Genomic DNA, 23,197 nt, shown 5'->3' with positions numbered 1-23,197 from the left:
TGTAGTGGGGTTGGACACAGATTATGAATGGCTACTACGTGCTACTATAAAAATAATTAAGCACATACAGTTGGAAACTGATTAACAGTGTTGGGATTAATTATGTAATTGTAATAAAGAAGGGAGTTGAGGATAAACTAAAAGTAAGAATGTATATTCTTTATAATATCATATACGAGTTTTTCCTGTCGATAAAGATTAGTTATTTTATCTTCAGAGATTAGTCAGACTGATGTTCTAATAACGATATAAGACCACTTATTTTTCGATGAATTATGTGAGATGCATCAATAAAGACACCTGCGCTAAACTGCTCCATGAGATACAGTGTGCGAGAAAACACTTTTCTGGTTCACATTGATTAGCAAGAATCTCATTAGATGTTTCCAAAGTAATATGAGCACATTAATTTGATTTATTTGCAAAGTAATATGAGCACATTAATTTAATTTATTTGCAAAGTAATATGAGCACATCAATTTCCTCTCGCGAAAAATACAGCATGCATATCAAGGATTAAATAGGCCACAATAGAAAAATCATTATCTAGCAATACTCAACAGATCAAATATTAAATTTCATGTCCATAAAATTCCGCTATAAAATTAACTAAAATGATGCTCGTTTTTAAAAATAAATCGAACTTGTATTCGATTATGTGCTTTTGGACTGATATTCTAGTAGAAATCGTGTAATTAACGGTTTTCCATTTTTATTGTCTAATTCCTCGTTTAATAGACTTAGTAATCAGTTAAGACAAATACATATTTCAGACAATTAATTTACATTTTTCTATTCGAACGAGTTAGTAAAAGAAAATTGATATGCTTTTACTATAAGCTACGGTGTAAATGCCATATGCCAACCAAATTAAACGTGTATATACAGCGATAAATTGTTAATAATGAAACTACAACATTTCGTTAAAATAATTACAATGAATATCAAAATCGGCATACTTTTACTGGACAATCTGAACAATAATAATAAAAACATGAATAAAAACATCTGTAAGATGTATTAAATGCGGCAATATATAAATATATTTGAACAACATACACAGATTAATTAGTCTGTAATTTAAAACATGTTAATTCTTATTATTAAATCAATTTCTAATATACTGCGCCATCATAAAATGCTGTAAGTATAATTTGTCTTCTATATGCCTGAACGACGCATGTACGAGTATTATTAATGCATTTTAATGTCATTTATTTAAAGATCGATATCCTTTATGGATATGTTACTAAATTATCTTTGTTTAAAATATTTTTATCTGAAAAAAAAAATACTAACAAATATGTGAACGATGGTTAGTGAACATTTTTAAGTTATTATCAAGCCAAATAGTATTACGATTACTTAGAATATCTATGGAGAACAATACACTTATCCACGATTTTTTCGTCTGTTCTGTTTTATTAGTCGTTTTATTATGAAATTATACAATTCATTTTTTATTAATCTCTTCCTTAAAGAGATTGCAAACCCCACTCCATGCATCTGTTGAAAGCGGACTGACGGAGGTGGTAGAGGTGCTGCTGGCGGGCGGGGCTAGTCTGGACGCAAAGGAAAAGGTAAGGAAATAATTTAGATACCGTTAAATACCCCCAACAAATTACACTTTTTGTAGAAATATTTCATCCACCTATTTGAATTATTAAGTTAACATTTGACTTTATTAAGTTAACATTTCTCTGCATATCTATCAGTACGCATTTCGAAGTAGGTGGTTTCTGTGCCCCGAAATGGCAGAGGCGTGTTCTTCCTTGTTTAAGTAAACGGCTAGTGTATTTTGATCATTGTCATTGACTCATTTATTGTGACATATTGATCACATCAAAACTTACAATTTCGTTCGAAGTAATGACTGCTCATTACTCAATACAGTAAAGAAAGGAACATTCTTATATGTTGCTTAATTGTCTGCTAACGGATCGATTATATCTACTGGAAAATAATGCAGTGTGTAACACACTGAGCTTCGACTGCACACTATGAGATGTCTGATCGCGGAGATCCTAATAATTAATATAATGTTGAAGCATCTGAACCTAATTTACCAGAGCGACATGTTTTTATTGGCTGCAATCCGTGGAAATATCTTATTTTTTTTATAAAATGCTAGTTTATTTTCCGAAACTGAAGTTATCAGCTGCAAGTAGGCTGTGAATTTGACGCTATCTTTATAGGGTGGTACATACTGACTATCCAGGATGTGTCTCGACTTCCGAATACTCTGCAGATTCTCTCCCTATATATTTTAGTCACCTCACACACAGATATGGAGAGTGAGAGAAAAAAAAGGAAGAATTACATAGATAAATATAAATATTTTATTAATGAACATATATGTGTGTATATGTTTGTGCGTCTTTTAATGAATGCTATCGGTGTTTCTACTAGAAAGAAATATTTATATAGTATTTCATTCATGAGTTGCTTGGCTGGCGATTGTTATATTGTCGATTTAATGAGTGAATAGTAATGTACTTCTACTGGAAAGAAATATTTATATAGTATTTCATTCATAGTAATGTACATGTATTTTTCTGACATTTGACCTTTACAGACCTTTTTCGTGTATAACTTTAATAAGTAACGATGCTAGGGAGTTTAATATGTTAGTTTTATTGTTTCCATAGTTTAGTCAATATTTTATATAACTTCTCAGGTGAGAAAGTGTTCTTACCATTTCCAGAAATTCCATAACACACTATTAATTGTACTGTTAACTTTGCCGTCATTATCTGGCTTCTCTACATCTATATAGGAAACTAAAATGATTAAGGAATCGTGTAAATCTTACTTTTTGTTTGCGTGCTATCTCTTCTATTCAATCGCGTTTCATTACTATAAAATATAATAAATACAAAACCATGGTCAAAATTTATTTACAATTTGTCTCACCTACAGTCAGGAAAAACGAGCCTGCAGCTCGCATCTCGAGGGGCGCATGTGGCACTGGTGGATACAATAATAAAGGCGGAGAGGTATTATTCGACAGCGAGGGTAAGTCTCTTCGTACTTTAATGAGTGGTGTGGAGAATGTTATGCAGTTATCAGGATGTTTTTTCGTTTACTCTTACTTTCAAATATAAGGGATCACACTTTCAATTATTTTACACAAATATCGTTATAATGTACATTGTTCGCTGTTTACTTTTGTTTTCCGTGTGTTAGAAACACACACATACACATACACACACGCGCGTACAAACACTCATATATATATATATATATATATATATATATATATATATATATATATATATATACTAGCAAGTCGCATACGCAGAAGACAACGGGTATATTCGACTTACGCCAAGGTTAATGGTTTTTCTACATTTTGACGACATAGCAGCTAATTTATTTAAACTTATTATTATTATTATTATTATTATTATTATTATTATTATTATTATTATTATTATTATTATTCTAAGTCGAAAGTGTGCTTTAATTCCAATTTGTACACTAAAAAGTCATAGATTAGTCTGGTAGAGACTTTTCGCACACACAGAGACATATATATATATATATATATATATATATATATATATATATATATATATATTACCGTTTTATTAGCGACAAGGACACACACACGCATATATATATATATATATATATATATGTATATATATATATATATATAGCTTAATGCGTAAGAGGAAAAGAGAGAGTTCAATTCCACAAAAGGAGACTTATCTGGATAATGCCAAGCTCAACAATTATTATTAGGACCACAAGAGTATGAAATGAAGTAACAAAACTGGTACAAAATTGGTAGATATAGAATGGATCATTTATTGAATAATGGAATGCAAGCAAAATTTGGGGGATAGAAGGGGCTCTTTATGCCAGGGTATTTCGAAGCCTAATGCTTCTCATCAGAAGAGTAGAGAAGATTCTAGGTTGCATGGAGAAGATACGGCATCTAGCGTAGGTCTGATTAGGGGCGAAAAAGATGAAGGGGAATTATAGAATGTTGGGGGAAGCTTTATTGAATTCTTAATAAATAAAGGAGAAGCTTATATATAGTATGATACATAAAATTGTAAATGGTAATATATGATTTTGTGACCTCATTTCATAATCTTGTTGTCCTATTATATATATATATATATATATATATATATATATATATATTACCATTTTATTAGCTCAGTTTCGATTACCGAATCGTATCAACGATTCAATAACTTCACCATACTTTACAGGAATATTTATTATGTTTAGGAAAAACGATATTAGAATAAGCACACAAATTTTTTTTAAAAAAAGGGGAAAAGAATTTCAATATGGCGTCAGCAGCAGTTAAGTTTTAAGATTTACGAAACATTGGAAGGTGGTAAGGGGCGAAGGCGAATTTAAAATATTCCACCAGACATGGATAAGAATAGAAGGATGGGAGAGAAAGAGAGAGAGAGAGCGGGAACGAGAGAGAGAGAGAGAGAGAGAGAGAGGGAGAGGGAGAGAGAGATAGAAACGATGGAAACGAAGGGCGTAAGATGGGTAAAACTTTGAAGGCGGAGGAAGGGGAGAAAAATAGAAGGATAAGAAATAAAAGGAGAAGGAGAGAGACAAGCGGTTAATAATATGACGCTAACTTGTGGAGTGCAGGTAGATGTAGCGGTTTTCCGTTTGATATATGTCATATAGAATTTGACACGTTACAGATCTATGCAGTTTGGGAGGGGGCGTTGTTTGCAATAACTAACATGCGTCTTCTCAAAACAAGCTTAGTTGCATTTAACTTAAGTGCATTTATCTATTAAAATGCATTGATTATAAAAGGTCTCCAAGAAATGAAGTAAATTAATAAAATTGCAAGATATGAATGGAGGAGATGGTCGGGGGGGGGTCTCTGACCTTGGTAGGGAACCCTCCTAGAGATGATGTCTCAATAAAACTATCGGTGGTAGTGTAACCTAAAATTCACCAACCCCATTTATGGGAGAATGTCAAATCAAAATATTGAAAATAACGACGTAAATGAGGCTGGAACATCTTGCAATGATCTCACGTCCGGTAGGTGTCCCACTAGTCAACAGGTTGTATCATGCGTCATCATACAACTGTTCGAGATTCTAAGGATGTGGGTGGATATAGGAAGAGTGGGAACTGCCAGAGAGAGTCCCAAGACACGAAGAGAGTTGGAACAGAAAATGTCAGAAAACCATGGACGGATGAGGAAAGAAGAGTACTGTCGGAATGCTTTGTAAGAAGTTGAAGTACCAACTCTGGTGGATATATCCGAAAAGTGAAGGAAGAATGAGAATCGAGAGGAGGAGGAGGAGCTAGAGTGTCGCGAGTTTGATATTTCCGTTAAAACAAATTAAAACTAACAACCTACTTTCAGTGATTGCAAGAGAAGAGATTGAACGAATGGTTAAGAATTAAATAAATAACGTAAGTAAAATTGATGAAACTTACTCTGGCGAAAGCACTGAGAGAGTGGAAGTGCAGAAGAGAAATGTAAGCGATGATGGGAGGCGGACAACTGAGGAGAAATGGAATCCTATGGCTAAGGAAAGTAATGAGAAGGAGTTTGAAGGATCTAAGGCAGAGGAGACTATTAACTCTGAGATAATGGAACCAGTGAAAGGATCAGATGTATGGAGAAGTGGTGATAGAGTTCGAACTTTGACGTCTGTAGAAAAAGAAGTACTTCAGAAGTTAAGAGAGGTTCTTCTTAGAGACGAGATCATAGTTATTCCAAGCATGAAGAATAATGACAGGCGGAAGATGAAAAACGAGGTAAAAATAGTTCAAGGAATAATTCACAACGCCATAAGAAAGAAGATATCGATTACGGAACGTAACAGGCTTCTGTATGCAGCGTCATACGTTATTGCGAATTGTCTTGGCTTAATACAGAAGAAAAATAGATAAATGAAGGATAGAACGCCATACTGGCATAGGCGGCTTGAAAAAAGTATTAAACGGTGGTGGAAAGACATTGGTAGAATTGAGGAAATAAGAAAAGGGGTTAAACTAGGATAGATAGCCAAGAAATGGCTTGAAACGAGGTATGGATTGCTGGGAAAGGGAACGAAGAGCATTCTGACAATGTTGAAAGAGAAGATCCTCACTGGTAGTATGAAAATTCGGAACTTTGTTGGAAAAAATGTTGCGTTTCGGCAGAACAACATTTTCCGTAATAATCAGTCTCAGCTGTATACAGAATTAAATGGTACTAGGCAGGCGGGAAATAACAACACTTCAAATGCAGAAGATGTCAGGAAGTTCTGGGGTGCGATTGGTCTGAAGGCCAATATAATAAGAAGGCTAGCTGGTTGGGAGAGGTCAGAGAAAGGCTATCAAAAATGCAACAGATGAAGAACGTTGAGATAACCATTGATGACGTGAAGGCTGGCTTACGAAGGATGTCAAACTGGAAAGCACCTGGTCAAGATGGAGTTTAAATAGTTTGAATGTCTTTATCCACCTATAGCTGCTGCCATGCAAAGTATCGTAGAGTCGAGAGATGTCCCTGATTGTCTTGTAAAGGGAAGAACAACACTGATTAAGAAAGATCCTACAAAGGGAACAGATGCCAATAATTATAGACCAATTACATGTTTACCATTAATTTGGAAACTGTTAACTGGAATCTTTGCAGAAAAAGTTATGAACATCTTGTGAATGATATTTTCCCTGATGAACAGAAAGGGTGTAGGAAAGGCTCGAGAGGTACAAAGCGCAACTACTGATTGATAAAGCATTAATGCAGGATGCAAGGAAGAAGAAGAGAAATCTGAGTGTAATGTGGATCGATTACAGAAAAGCTTATGATATGGTTCCTCATTCACTATTGATGATAAAGGTTGCTGAGAATGTGGTAGGGCTTTTGGAGACAAGTATGGCTCAATGGAAAACGGTGCAAACAAAGAGGTGATGGGACAGGTTGACATTAAACATGGAATATTCCAAGGTGATTCGTTATCCATACTTTTTATGGAATGATAATGATGCCATTGAGCATCCTCTTGAAGAGAGAAAAAACGGGGTATAATTTTGGATCTGATGGCAGACGCCTCAACCATCTACTGTTCATAGACGATTTGAAAATATTCGGTAGAAATAAAAAGGAAATGAAGAGACTGGTAGAACTTGTAGGGACATACTCAGAAGACATCGGGATGTAGTTTGTGATTAGTAAATGTGCAGTGCTGATGATGAAAAGAGAAGTAAAGGTTCATTCGAATGAAATAGTGCTGCCAAATGGAGAAACCATGAAATAAATAGAAGATACAGGGTATAAATATTTGGGATTGTTGGAGGGTGTAGGCATCATGAACAGAGAAATGAAGGAGAAAGTCAGGAAGGAGTATTTTAGAAGAGTGAAACTAATTGCAAAGTCGAAACTGTATGGAGGAAACCTAATGAAAGCAGTGAATGCATGGACAGTCAGTGTTTTGAGATACAGTGCAGGAATTTTAGAATGGCCTGACAATGATTTGCATGCCATGGATATCAAAACAAGAAAAGTTTTAGCAATGTTTGGTATATTTCACATTCGAAGTAGCGTAGGGAGGCTGTATCAAAATAGGAAAGACGGTGGGGGAGGATTGAAAAGCGTAAAAGCTTGTATTAGAACCGAGATGTTGTTGAAGGAGCATGTGGTTAGCAGTGAGGAGTGGATGCTTAAGGTTTTGGCAAATGAAGTGGAGGTATGTGAGACCAAGGCTGATTATGTGAAACGTATGGATAGAGAAAGGGCAGAGAAACTGGCTAGGAATAAAATGCATGGAAGGTTCTTCCAGGATATAGCAGATGTGGCTGATGAAAGATCATGGCAATGGCTAAGAGCTGGGTATCTGACAAAGAGTACTGAAACTTTTGTTTGTGCAGCACAAGAGCAGGCATTAGGCACACGATTGTTTAAAAAAGTGGTTCTAGGAGAGGATGTTACTGCAGAATGCCGGATTTGTGGTAAGACCTTGGAGTCAATTGCACACCTTCAGTAGAGTCAGAGAGGTGGAGAGTCAATCTTCGCGACAATGTGTTAGTTGTAAAACAGAATAATTCCGTGCTATTCAATAATATTTGTCTAAATACATTTATATATAAAGGTAAAAATGCAAATGTATATGTTTTTTATTCATTTGGAGTAGATTCGAATAAAATATTTCAGAGTTTGTCTTTAAGTTTACGTTATATAACGGTGCATGTTCTTAACTGTTTCATCTTATAATGTACTTGGTTTTTGTGAGAGGTTGAAACTAGTTAGTGTTTAGAGTTGCCGATTTAAAAGTCATGATCAAGATTGCTTTAATATAGTAGAATAAAAAGTTGAAATTAAAGTTTAAATTCAAGCTGATTATTAAGTCCGTTTTATTTGTTTAGGTTAAGTCGTACTAAAGGCAATAACATTTCTATCGTAGAATAGTTGATAGAAGGACATCAACACAACACATACATATAATCTTAATTTTGTCGAATTTTGTTAAACGTAAACATTACAAAAAACATTTGAGGGAGACTTTATATGGGATATAATATACATGTATATGGCAAGTGTTAACATTTCAGTGGATGAATTAAGAAAAACATATAAATATTTGTAGAGAATTGCCTGAGAGTAATGAGTATAGTCATATGTACTGACAAATATGGTGTAATAATGAAATTAGGCAAGATAAAATTTTGTGGAGATTTAAGTGAAAGGGTGCATTTTTGTGGGATCTTAGTATGTGTGGTCTTAGAAGCATGTGGTTAGAAGTGAGGAGTGGATGCTTAAGGTTGTGGCCAATGAAGTGGAGGTATGTGAGACCAAGGCTGATTATGTGAAACGTATGGATAGAGAAATGGCAGAGGAACTGGCTAGAAAGAAAATGCATGGAAGGTTCTTCCAGGATATAGCAGAAGTGGCTGATGAAAGCTTAGAGCTGGATATCTAGCTGAGTACTGAAGCTTTTGTTTGTACAGCACAAGAGCAGGCATTAGGAACACGATTGTTTAAAAAAGTGGTTCTAGGAGAGGAAGTTGCTGCAGAATGTCGGATTTGTGGTAAGACCTTAGAGTCAATTGCGCACCTTGCAACAGGGTGTAGTGGACTGGTCCAGAGAGAGTACTGCAAAAGACACGATCCCATGGAACTCCGGATATATTGAGAGGTGTGTAAGGCGTTGGGGTGAAGTGTGCTGGAAAATGGTTATAGGAGTTGCCTGATGAAGTGAGAACAAGTGGGAGTGGCAAGGTAGAAGTCTGGTGGGACAAAAGTGCCATAACGTCCAAGCAATTGGAGCATAATCGTCCGGATTTGGTCGTCACTGAAAAAGTCTCAAAAATGGCAGAGTGTAGACTTTTCAGTGCCCTGGGACAGGAGAGAAAGAGAACGAGAAGTGGAGCAATTATGCTCCATTGGCCTTGAAGTAAGGCGTATACGAGGGGTCAAAACATAAATAATACCGGTCGTAGCTGGTACACAAGGAGTAGTATCAAGTCGTCTGAAAGGACAATCGAAAAAAACTAGAAATCCCCGATGTTTAACGTGGCCTTCAGACCTCTGCAATTGTAGGTACCACCAACATCCTTAGAAAAATCCTTGATCTTTGAAGGTCCCGGTTTGAAGCCGGGATTGAGGGAAATCCTCTGGAAATGAATCCCATCCCTTTCCAAAGAGACGTAGGTAAACGAAATCAGAATTATTATTATTATTATTATTATTATTATTATTATTATTATTATTATTATTATTATTATTATTATTATTATTATTATTGTTGTTGTTGTTATTATTATTATTATTTCTTTTCAGGCGATATCGCTTATACAATAGCTTAGTTCGAAATGAAAATTATTTAGGGATTAAGCAATCAGAAAAGAATTTATCAGGACAGTTATATGTTATTTAGATTAAAAAAGAAATGACTTTTAATATATATCATTAACAGGGAAAATAAGGGGTGGAGGGTTAAATTTTGTGTCTAAAGGTAGAAATAGATCGGGAAATTAAAGGAAAAAAGAAGTAAGAAAAATAGCAAACAGAAAATAGGAAAGAGTGCAAGTAAAAACAATGACATAAAATATTAATAAAAATAGGTACATAATATGAATAATAATCTACGGGCAATAAGAATTAAAAAAAGGACTAGAAAATCACACAGAAAGCAGGGTTAAATTTATTAATAAAGTGAAAATAAAACAACATAAAGGGTATCGAACAAATATAAAGAATAAGAAAATAAAGATAAAAATATGCTTCTAAAAATTAAAAATGTGTGTGTGTCGGCTGTAAAACACAGGGAATAAAGCTGACAATCTACTATACAAATCTACCAGTTTATAAATAAATCGGTCGACAATAGAAATTTTTAGGTTGAAATATTGCTGGTTTGGGATTTAGATTTACTATTATTTACTGCAAAACAAAGGTATACAATAATATTACATTAGTCACATTATAATTTAGCTAAAAGTTATTTACCTTCCGATAAAAGCAGATAATTTTAGTCACCACTATTAGATTAAAACGCATTATTCTTTCATTTACACTGCCAAGCACTTAGTACATCGGGTATTGAATTTTGTCTTCTCAGTACTTATGATTTGTATAATGCTCGTTTGTTTTTAGATTAGATACAGTTGAAAATAAGTAAGTGTATTTCACTTTTTATTGTCGTATACGACGTAGCAAGCGCCTCATATATATATATATATATATATATATATATATATATATATATATATATATATATATTAGCTTTTAAGTAACATAAGAGATTCGAGGAATGCAGGGAGTCTGTGAGGCATGATGAGAAATGTTGGAAGAGTAACAAAAGTCAGAACACAGAGTTTATTGATCAAATAAATAATATCACACTCTGATGCCAGTGTGGGAACTGTACACACAATTATTCGCCTGTAAATGAAGATGCAGAAGATTTACGTGAAGTTTGTCTAAAAGGTGTTTTATCTTTGTCACAGACTATTTAACCAAGATAGGCGTCAAGACATTATCTCACTCTTCCCATAGTTCAGCCCTTTATATCTGTACCTTTTAATTATTCTATAATCTTAAGGAAAATCTTAGACGCTATCCTTATAAGACAATTGGAGTGTTGAAGGATTCTGTGATGGGGTGACCCTCATCACAGAGTCCTTCAACACTCCAATTGTCACACTTTCTAGAATTTCTCCACTCCAATTGGTCACACTTTCTAGAATTTCTGGAAAGTCCCATGGAAATCAAGAGAAGATTACTTCGAACGGGACTAGAGTTTCATGGATATGCTATCAATAAAAGTGCCCATGCAAAAAAGTCTGGAAACTTATTGAAAACATCTCGTGTATATATATACAGCATAATAACGTTCACAAACAAACACACCCACACACACGGTCTTGGATATGACCTTAAACTATATCCCCTGGTGAGGCCCCAGTTCGCCGGCTTTGGGGGGTGTGGAGCCACCCTTTAATTTCCATTGCTCCCAAATCCACTCTGACCCGGAGTGGTAGTACCTGTTAGGGTCCCAACTATGGGTTAAATAGAAACTGACTAAAAAATAAATATACTCTATTAAAAAAGTGTTCTTCAAAATCACTGGATTCGGCATTAAATAACATGAAAAGTGTTGATATGCCGTAAAACAAAAACAGCCAACCAACCACACACTCACACACATACATACATAATACATACATACATACATATATATATATATATATATATATATATATATATATATATATATATATGTGTGTGTGTGTGTGTGTGTGTGGGTGTGGGTGTAATACGGCATGGTGACTTTGTTCCCGTTAGATCTTCGAAGTTTCATGACATTAAGCTTTACCAGAAATGAATTAGTGATAATTTAGGAATACCAGATGCTGTATATATTTCCATTTATGTCAACATTATTTCCAGTCGTCCCACATTCTCTATGCCACTGGGATCAAAGAGTGCCAATTCAGTAGAAGTGGAGTTAAATAACTGCGCATATTTGCTTTGCAATTACACTCGCAGCTTCTCTAACTGGAGTTATCTATTGTCACCCAAGACTGAACGGAGGCCATGATATATATATATATATATATATATATATATATATATATATATATATATATATATATATATATATATATATATATATATAATATATATATATATATATATATATATATATATATATATATATATATATATATATACAGTGTATCATAAAAGTGAGTACACCCATCACATTTCCTCAAATATGAGGTATATTTCTTCATGGGACAAAACAGAAAAAATGACCTCCAGACTTGAACCCAATAGAACATCACTGGGGCATCCTCAAGCAGAAGGTGGAGGTGCACAAAGTCTCAAATATCTGCCAGCTCCGCCACGTCGTAATTGAATATTGTATGTTTAGCTCTGGTAAACTTCATGGCCAGTTTTTGGATAATGATGGTGGCTGCACAAAATATGTAGGGTTGACATTGTGTATGTTAATATTGACAACTTTTCGTAAGGATTGAACTCACTTTTGTTGCCAAGGATTTAGGTTTTAATGGCTGTATTTTGAGTTATTTTGAGGAGAAATAAATTAACTCTGTTATATATACTGTAGACAGACTACTTTTCATTGTGTCAACCTATCATTTTTTCAGTGTTGTCCCATTAATATTTGAAAAATGTCAGAGGTGTACTAACTTTTGTCATACACTGCATATATATATTTTAATATGTACGTACATAATAATATATATGCACATTGATTTAAGGGCGCAGGCACCTATTTTGGAGTGTGTGTACATTTTCGTACTTGTCATGAAATATTAAACATAGAATAGTATTTTAAATCTCAAAAAACTTCAAATTTTTTATCTAGTTTTGTCCCATATAATCAAAGATATAAGCATTTCAGTATTCAATTTGGCTACCAGTAAGCCCCCCCCCTCTTTGGGTTGAGTACTTTGTAAATATATTTTCACACACGCGTATTTAAGCCGACTGTTTGTTTGTAAACTAACTGACAGTTTAAGCACTGGGCGACGGGCAAATGCTAATTTAAGAGGCATTTGAGGAGTATTTATGGCTACTGATTCGTGGTCCGATGGTTAGATCTGGTGATCGTCAACACGATGGTTTTAGGTTCGATCCCCGGCTGGGAAAAATGAGTATGTCTAGCCGCACTGATGATGTGAAACAACCGTATTGTATGTGGATGATATATATATATATATATATATGAATTATAAAAGAAAAAAAAAGAAGCTGAACATCTTTGGATGGTTATATATATATATATATATATATATATATATATATATATATACATATATAACCATCCAAAGATGTTCAACTTCTTTTTTTTTGGGGGGGGGGCAATTTTATAAGTTCAAGATCCCGGCGACTATTAGTCAAAATTAAACAGATAAAAGTTTGTTAGAAATTAATGACGTAAATTCTGTAGTGGCTGTGTAACATTTGCCCTCAATGACACACATTAAGAGAAGTATCCAGAGCAAATTTTTCCACATTTTGTTTACATTTTAGTAATAAACAACCAATCTTTCGATTTTTAAAAACTAATTTTCTTTGAAGATCCGTTAACTTAATTTATGTCGCACATTAAAAGTGTCAATTATTGTCATTTATTATCCAAGATTTTCATTTGAATTACAAATTATTATTCTTGTCTGTTTAAGATCGACTTTCCGGGTTGTCTTTTAGAATACTTACTGATAAAATTAGTAAATATTTCCTGTTATTTTGTTTCTAAATGCCCCAATTACATTAAATGTTAAGTATTTAATAATAAATTAATTATCTACTCTTTTTCTCGTTTTTAGGAATATCACAATAACGATTTAGGATATGTGGAGCCTCACGCCTACCTGAGGCGACCTGCCCATCCGTCAGCCGAACAAATGAAAGAAATACTCTGGCGACTTTCAACCAAACAACTAAAAAGTAACGAGTGGAAAAAGTTAGCTCTTTATTGGAAGTTTAAACTTGAACACATTCAAGCCATTGAACACCAATATGTAGGCGAGTAGAAAAACATCTCTCATTTGTTTCTGTTGCATTTTTTATTTCATGCTTTTGGAAAAGGTATTTTAAACATCTATTAAATACGTCTATTTCTGTTAACGTCAATATGTTTAATTAAAGGCAATATGTTTAATTAAAGTCAATATGTTTATTTAAAGTCAATATGTTTATTTAAAGTATACATGCTTTAATATTTAAAACTTTAACAAAACATGTTTAAGTATATAATGTACGCTTAAAGCGTAGAAATATGTAAACTCAATTTAGAATTTCACTAAAAGATTTGTAACGTGCTCGTTACATTTTAACACTCATTTGGCGCTGTGTATGAAAATCTCGCCAAAAACCAAAGGAAAAAAATTCAACACTAGTTTTTTAGTCAGTTCAAAGAAAACTTATTTATTACTGATGAAACACAATCTCATGAGACGTATTTTCCCATACCAGAGGCAATATGTCTTATTCTACAACTTTAACAAGCATTTATGTCTGCAATTCGTTCCACTATAAACGGTAGCCCCAAAATCTTGTTGCAAGTTCGGAGAAATGAGTCCTCGCATATTGTTTAAAAGTTCCTGCCGTGCCGCAACGTGGTTAATAAGACTCTACTGTATGCATACCCGCTTAAAAGATTTTTTCTCCGTCACGTGCTATTGTTCTTGTCCTTTTTCCATTCTTTTCCTCCGACCCCAGTTGTGGTCATGTTCTAGTCACGACTGAGTCATTTAAATAAACTTTATTAGTTTCGTTGCACATTCATTTGAAAACTTGAAGATTTCAAATAAATGTAGCCCGCTCTCGCTCTTTCTTTCTCTCTCTCTCTCTCTCTCTCTCTCTCTATATATATATATATATATATATATATATATATGTGTATATATATGCATGTTTGTGTACGTATGTATGTGCATTTGACACACACTCTCTCTCTATCTCTCTCTCACACACACACACACACACACACACACACATATATATATATATATATATATGGGAGAATTAAAGGAAGAAAACAAATTGAATTCTTTTAGAGAATACTTATCGAGATAATATAAATCTCAACAAATTTTGGAGCTTATATAAGGAGTAAAAAGAGAAAATGAAGGTATAAAAATTATTTATATATATATATATATATATATATATATATATATATATATATATATATACTTCAGAATAGAATGGAAATCCAATGATTATTCGTCTTACAAAATACTATTGGCTGTAATATTTTATAAAGGCAATCCTAGCTAAATAAAAGATTGCTCAAGACACCAGATAGAACAACTAAATTATAAATTAGTAATTTAAATTCTGTGAGGTGAAACGGTTAGGTTTCAAATCCAGAAAGGCCAGACAAAGAATACAATTTAAAATGTGTATCTCCTTAACCAACAAGTTTTCGATATCTACCCATCTCCTCAGAGGAGAAAATCTTAGCAAATATTATAATGGTTTATACATTATTTGCTAAATACAATAAACATAGAAAATCAGGTGGCGTCATTTGCATATTACATAAAGAAAAATCGACTTTATTCAATAACGGTGGATTAGTTATTGTTTATATTGAGATAATTATGTTAAGTTATATTATTATTATTATTATGATTAGTATTGATTAAATTATATTAATTTAAGTTTATTATTTAAATTTGATTTATATTAATAACATATTTAATTTAATTTATTTTTACCGACATCGATTTTTTTATGAATCGGGTTGAGTTATTTCCCTTGAGCGCGAAGTTTGTTCTATTTGTTTTTGTTTTCTTTTTCCGCGAATATTAAAACTAAAAAAAAAACAACATTATTTTGGAATTAGTTTAAATAAAATAATTTCCGTGATTTCGCAATTAACGTTGTGGCTCAGTGAATTTTTATTTTAAAATAAACAAACAATTCAATTCAACTACGATTCTTTATTTAAAACAAAAATAAAAAAAAACCTTTCATTTACGTTTTTTTATCAGTTTTTTTTCTTCACATCTTTTGACGTCGTAACTATATTTTCTTTTAATAACGCAATAAGTCATAACTTATCATTTTTATATCATAAAAACGTGTATTTCAGTTAACACAAATTCTACTTTGGTATTTTTGAAACTGAATTTTGCAACAGATCGTAAAGACAAATCTTTCTAGACTGGGGGAGCATAAAAGAAATTCGCTTAAACTGGAATATAGTCATAAAAATGTGCTCAATATCCGGAGAATAGCTTCTCTTCGTATGCCTTCTGCAGAAATATCTGGTGGAGAGTTTGTCACATACTTCTTTTTTCGGGAGGGGGGGTACATTGTCGTGTTTTCATTTGTTCTTTTATTTTTGAAATTTTTGTTGGGGTAATGATGGAGTTGACATATAATAATGAAAAACTGCTCAATATTCTTAGTATAGCAGGTGTGTCCAAACCGAACTTCATGTTAACCCTGGCAACGCTGGGTATCCATGCTAGTATATGTATATATATATATATATATATATATATATATATATATATATATATATATATATATATATTAAAGTGCACGAATTGTAACAACTTATTAAAGATACTTGCAAGACATGTGTCTCAATGCTAACTAATTAAATTCGTAGTGAATTTATCACAACGTGATCAAATAAATTGTGTGTAACGGATGAGTCGGTTACTTTTTTAATGCCTTTTTTATCTGTTTTATTCAGGTCCACACAGTTACAAAGAACACGGATATCGATTATTGATTATTTGGTTGCATGGAATACGAAAAGATGAAAACATCATGAAACTGCTTTTTGAAGCTTTAGTCGCCATTGATCGACGGAACCTCGCTGGTAGGAAGATACACCATTTTTGTTAGCCACGTCTCTATTAAATGTTGTATAAATGGCGTATACAAGTACTCGGATAAATACTAACAAGTTCTAATTATGAAATTATGTCTCCTTATCAACAAAAAAATAGAAATTAAACCTGCAATATCGTGAAATTGGAATGTTCAATGTTCAAAGTGTAATCGTATTATGAAATTTTTTCCCATTATTATTGATTGATAATAGAATTAAAATATAAGTAAAGTTTTAATAAGCATATTAGTTTTCAGATGATAAATGAAATCAATGAAATACGCATATTAAGAAAATGCTTGTCATCAGAGTTAGAATTTAAATAAGTATATTTTTCAAAATATCAAAAAATAAAATAGCCTATAGTCAGCCAATGTAAATAGTACACTGTTACATTTATATTCAACGCAAGTCATAGTTTATTTGCGTTCTTTGTTCGATTAACGTTCACTTTCACCAAATACACACGCACACGTATGTAAGGAATCAATGTAATAAAATCATATTTCGATTTGTGATTAGACATAAAAGTTGGAAACATGTAAATGCATATAAAAATATTAATATTTATAAAAGAAAAAAGCTGAAGCGCGAATACAAGTTTATACCAACTATGTCATTTTCATTAATGCAACGCGCGTGTATTATTTTTGGATAATATCGAATGAACGATATTTCGGTGGCGCGAAACTGGCAATGAAATTATTGGTTATAAAAAGCCACGTGTGGGGTAAGCGTTATGTGACGTCGTTCAATTCGAATTTCATTTGCAATTTGTTGCCAGTTACTTTGTTATATCCAGTTTGCTTAACCTACTGGTTAGTTAAATTGTCATCATAAAATTATAATTATGGTCGGTTATCTGTTACTTACTATTTTGTATTATTGTTGTATTCTTTTTTTATTTTCTCCATATATGTTTCTTTTAGGTTTATCTAATCGAGAGCATCTATTATTTTTTAGGTGTTTTAATGAGAAATGTTTATAATATCGGGTTTGTTATTATTCTCTTTATTATTATTATTATTATTATTATTATTATTATTATTATTATTATTATTATTATTATTATTATTATTGGCTCACATGGAGCTTTCACACAAGGCAACAAACGATCTGATTGGAAACCTGTGGTGTTCTCTGGAAGTTGAGTGACAACAAGTCTCCCCAGACATCCAGCCCTCTCCCTCCACCTTCTTCGATAGCATTTGGAAATGAATTTGCATCATCGCAATAGCCGCTTACCATTGATTTCTCGCTGGTAGTGGCTATTGGTTTATACTAGAATTTGAGTAGCACTAAACCTCCCCAAGGTCCGGTTCTCTTTGCTCTTGTCCAGCCGAGGTCTGGTTGGCGCTCGCTCCTCGGTCTTTCAGTCCTTATTGACCCTTCTCGGCCCTTTTGTATCTTTTTTTTTTTTTTGGCGGGGATCGGTGATGAAACAATGGGGGGAATACATGATGGGGGATGTAGAACTTGTAAATATGCAGTTTCGGTGTTCTTCATTCCCTGTAACGCTTATTCGTTATATTGTCTTGTATTATTCTCTGCATTCAAGGGTTTTCCTTAATATTTCAGTCGTTTTCATTATCGTTAGTCGTTGTACTTTTGCTGCTATTTTTCTGATTCCAATTTCTGACATTCTTTTTTCGAAGTTTTTCGGGATTGTTCCTAGTGCTCCTACTATTATCGGTACTATTTGGACTTTCTTCATCATCCAAATCCCTTTTAACTCTCTGACTAGCTCTGTGTATTGGCTTCGTTTCTCCTTTTCTTTCATACTCACCCTGTGGTCAGCTGGGACTGCAAAGTCCACGATTTGACAGGGTTTTTCTTTCTTGTTAATTATTACGACATCTGGTCTTCTTGCTTAGATGGGTTTGTCCGTCTGTATGTCCATGTCCTATAGGATTTTGTGGTTCTCGTTTTCGAGTGCTGTTGCGGGTTTATGCTTGTACCATTTGTCTGTCCGCTCAAAATGCAGTGGTTTACACAATTCCCAGTGTACCACCCTCCCCACTTGGTCATGCCTGTTTTTGTATTCCTTTTGGGTAAGTTTGATGCATTCGCTTACTATATGGTTTATCGTTTCGTCTCTTTGTCCACAGAGTCTGCATTTTCTGTTTTCTTGTGTTTTATCGATCCTTGCTTTGATATGGTTGGTTTTTATCGCGTTATCTTGTGCTGCAGTTATTAGAGATTCAGTTTCTCGGTTTATATGTCCTTTTCGCATCCATGCCCAGGTGTTTTCGTTATTCTCATCTTTTGTCATTCTTATGAATCTTCCGTGGAATTGTTTCTCTTCCCACTTCTCTTTTCTCGTTTTGTCGTTTGTTTCTCTGTTTTCTGTTTTTTTTCAGTGTCTCTCGCTGCCATAATTATTCTTTCAGTGTTTTGCATTATGTATTTTTCTAGTTCTTTTGTCGTGTCTTTCACACAGTCTTCTATAGAGATCAGTCCCCTCCCACCGTCTTTCTTTTTTACGTAGAGTCTGTCAATATCGTCCTTTCGGTGTAGTGCATTATGCATGGTCATGTGTTTCCTGGTTTTCTGGCCGATTTGTCTCAGTTCCTCTTTTGTCCACCCTATAAACGGCCCAGAGTATCTAACTAGTGAGACTGCCCATATATTAATACCTTTTATTAGGTTTCTACTATATAATTAAGTTTCCAGGAGTTTTCTTGTTCTCCTGGGGTATTCCTTTCCAACTTTTTCTTTCATTTCTATTGCTCTGATGGTGTCCGCTTCCAGAATTCCCAAGTATTTATAGTCGTCTTGTTTCCCTAGTGCCCTCATTTCTGTTTGGTTGGGTAGTTCCATGCCTTCTGTCATTTCTAGTTTTCCCTTTCTTATAACTAGTTGTGCGCACTTTTCCATTCCAAATTCCATTTGGATATCTTGGCTGAAAATTCTGGTAGTGTTAATTAGAGTCTCTAGCTCCTTTTCGGTCCTTGCAAAAAGTTTCAGATCGTCCATGTACATCAGGTGGTTCATTTTTTCCTCTGTATTGGAGAACTTGTATCCGGCTTGGCACTTTCTCAGAATACTGTTCAAGGGCATCATGGCTATGATGAACAGTAGTGGTGAGAGCGAGTCTCCTTGGAAGATGCCTCTTTGTATGTTAATTTCTGTTATGTGTTGTCCATCAGCTGTCAATTCCAGTCTCCATGTTTTCATTGCATTTTCTATTACGTTGGTGATCCTGCTTGGTATTTTATACATTTTAGGCATTCTATTAGCCATGCTTGGGGGATCCTGTCGTACGCTTTTTTGTAGTCGATCCATGCCATGGCTAAATTCTTTCTCCTCCTTTTTACCTCCTTTAGAATCTTTTGATCTATATATAGCAGGCCATGTGTTCCTCTTTTTCCTTTTTGGCATCCTTTCTGCTCCTCGGGAATGAGTCCACGGTTATTCAGGGAGTGGTAGATTTGTTCCCTCAGTTGTGCTGTCAGTATCTTCCATATAGTTGGTAAGCACGTGATTGGCCTATAGTTGCTAGGGACGGTTCCTTTCTCCGTGTCCTTCTGTAGCAGTGTGGTTCTACCTTTTGTCATCCAGTCTGGTACGCTTGCTTCCTGTATACATCTTCTCAGGTTTTGGGCTAGCCTTTCGTGTACGGTTGTGAATTTTTTGAACCACTATGCATGTATCCCGTCGTGCCCTGGTGCTCTCCAGTTTACCATTTTTCCTATGGTTTTCTTTAGGGTTTCCTTGCTGATTTCATTCACTGTTCCTTCTTCTATTTGTTGTATCTCTTCTTTCATGTCTTTCAGCCACTCGGCATTTCTATTGTGATCTCGTCGCTCTTCCCATATTTTACTCCAGTAGAGTTTTGTCTCTGTCGCATTTAGTTGTTCTGTTTTTGTTTTTCCTCCTTTCACATTTTGGTAGAATTGGCTTTCATTAGTTTTAAACGTTCTGTTTTGTTTGCATTGTTCAGATTTATATCTATATCGTCTCGATTTCGTTTCTTTTGCTTTTATTTTTTGGTCCAGTTCTTCATGTTTCTTGTTTAGCCTCTCCCTGTCAGTTACATTTCCAATATTCCATTTTCTCCACATTGCTTTCTTCCTGCTGATCATTTTGGCTTCTTTTTTATGTTTGTGTATTTGGGTTTCTAGTCTTATTTCCCATCCAGGTTTTGTTGGTCCGCTTGTCCCCGGTTGTTTTTTTGATTTAAGTTTCATACTTACCATTTTGGCGCCTGCGTAAATCAGGTTGTTTAAGTCTATGATTGTGTTTGTTGGGATATGTGGGAGGAGTTTGTTAACATTCTTTGTTTCAGTTTTTAATTTCTTATGCTCTTAGTTCTTTAACGATGGGAGCTTTGTTTTTCTTCGTTCATCAGCTGTATTATTTTATTTATTACATTTGCTTCATTCTCTGTTAGTTCTGTTTCACTGTTCTCGGTTTCCACGTTTGTAGGCTTCGTTCTTTGTAGGTCCTCGGCCTTTGTTTTTTTTACTTGTGAGGCCTCAACTTATGGGGTTGCTCTACATGCGGTTCCGTTGGGGGATGCTTCTTGTTCAGTTCCATCATTTATTTTTCGCTGAATTTCTGTTAGTTCTAGTTTAGAGAGCCAACCTTTCTTGAGTATCAGCCTTGCTTGGTCCGCAATTCTTTGTTCTATCGTATGGTAGTCACTGGATAGGTCCCATAGATCTTTCATTCGTTTCCGGTAACCTCCATATCTATATTTACGATGGCTTCTATAGTAGCATTCTATTACGAGTCTGTTCTCCTTTGTTGTCCATTTCTTTCGTCGGTTGTTGTTTTTTTATGGTTATCATGGCTGTGTTGTGTTTGTTCGGTATCATTTTGTTCCCTGAAATTAGAGGTTGTACTTACCTGTTCAGCGTCCATGTCATTTGAGTTTCTGAAACTAGAAAGTTGGACAACATTCCCAGAATGACGACCGGGCCCCCCATGCTGGCCACCGAAGGAGCACCTGCAGATCATGACACCCAGATCTTTCTTCTGGATCCCAAGGTTTGGATTATTTGTAATTGACATTTTTCATGATTTGGTGTTTGTGGCAAAACCGAGCCCAGAATTGTTTTACCTGTGGTTCTGATGCAGCTCCTGTGTATCCAAGAGGTATCGTTCACTATCACACATACATAGGGGACAAAGAAAAAGGAAAAAGAAAAGTAAATAAATAAGAAAATAAAAATAAAATAAATAAATAAAAATTAAAAACATAGGTAGATAAAGTAATTAACTAAGTACTCTACTTAGTAAAAGTCGAAAGTCATGCTCTGAAAGAGGGCGTTTGAAGATAGGTCTACCTTACACCATACGGTTTAGGCGCTGGAAATGTATGGGAAAAGAGGGGGAGGGCAATTTTCCCCGCCGCTTTGGTAATATTTAATTCCCTTGTTCAAAGGCGGGGCAAATTTATTTATTTATTTATTTATTTATTTATTATTATTATTATTATTATTATTATTATTATTATTATTATTATTATTATTATTATCACCATTTTTTGGTCAAGTAAATTTGAAAATACATATATTTCTTAAAAATTACAATGGTTCAAGCGAACAACAAATCTTCTTTTATAATCGTACTTATTAAGAGAATTTAATTTTTTGCATAGTTGTTTCCTAGTCAGATGTTATCAAAATCATTATCGAACTGAAAATAAACTAATAAACTATTATAATACACAATTAAAACCCTATAAGTAATATATAAAGTTTATTGTTACTTATTATTGTTACTTTTGTATTGAAACTATTGTCATTTTCTTTTTCAGAGCAAATACGTCGTAAAGTTACTCTTCACGGTCAAAAGACTTGTTCCCCGATGGCTTGCATGATCACGTGATCCGGTGAAGAAAAGATGATAAAAAAATTCAAATTCGGTAACTATCCGTTGAGATACGCAGTTTGATACGGTTAACATTAAACCGATGCGCTGAATCGGAACACCGATAAAAATGTCGTGTGAATAAAACGAGATGGTGTTTTAGCAAAGGACACGGAAAAGAGTCTTACAAGGCAACCGAACTGGGGACGCGTTTATTGGCTGATAGAGGAGGAATAATATATGTCCTTATATATATATATATATATATATATATATATATATATATATATATATATATATATATATATATATGTGTGTGTGTGTGTGTGTGTGTGTGTGTGTATTGTATATTTAATTCATGGTCATTATATTTTCTCCAGAAGAAAACGATTTTTTGATATTTAATGTTCTATAATATTCTGTATTTGGCTTCCATGACTCGCAATCATTTCGAAGATACAGAAAAAGCACTTTGTTAAATTATTAAATCTTCTTAAACGTTGTTGTTTTTGTAATAAATTATTTTTATTATAAATTATAATCTGTTTCCACAAAGA

General features: G+C 33.9%; 1 protein-coding gene across 3 annotated transcripts in view; it reads left to right on the top strand.

Moving 5' to 3' along the window:
• The window catches only part of LOC145239855 (uncharacterized), a 251,978-nt gene extending 229,175 nt beyond the window's left edge, over window positions 1-22,803 (top strand). For all 3 annotated transcript variants that reach the window (XM_080103414.1, XM_080103416.1, XM_080103415.1), the window contains 5 exons: window positions 1,482-1,580; window positions 2,920-3,015; window positions 13,795-13,993; window positions 16,683-16,811; window positions 22,588-22,803. In XM_080103414.1, the coding sequence (XP_079959540.1) occupies window positions 1,482-1,580; window positions 2,920-3,015; window positions 13,795-13,993; window positions 16,683-16,811; window positions 22,588-22,658 (594 nt within the window). In that variant the 3' untranslated portion in view covers window positions 22,659-22,803. The remainder of the gene's footprint in view (window positions 1-1,481; window positions 1,581-2,919; window positions 3,016-13,794; window positions 13,994-16,682; window positions 16,812-22,587) is intronic.
• Window positions 22,804-23,197: the final 394 nt, after the last annotated feature.

The sequence above is a fragment of the Euprymna scolopes genome, chromosome 19 (assembly GCF_053919585.1).
Source record: "Euprymna scolopes isolate OS-2025 chromosome 19, ASM5391958v1, whole genome shotgun sequence".
Classification (NCBI taxonomy): domain Eukaryota; kingdom Metazoa; phylum Mollusca; class Cephalopoda; order Sepiida; family Sepiolidae; genus Euprymna; species Euprymna scolopes.
The sequence above is the reverse complement of the archived record's forward strand: the minus strand, read 5'-3'. Positions and strand labels throughout refer to the sequence as shown.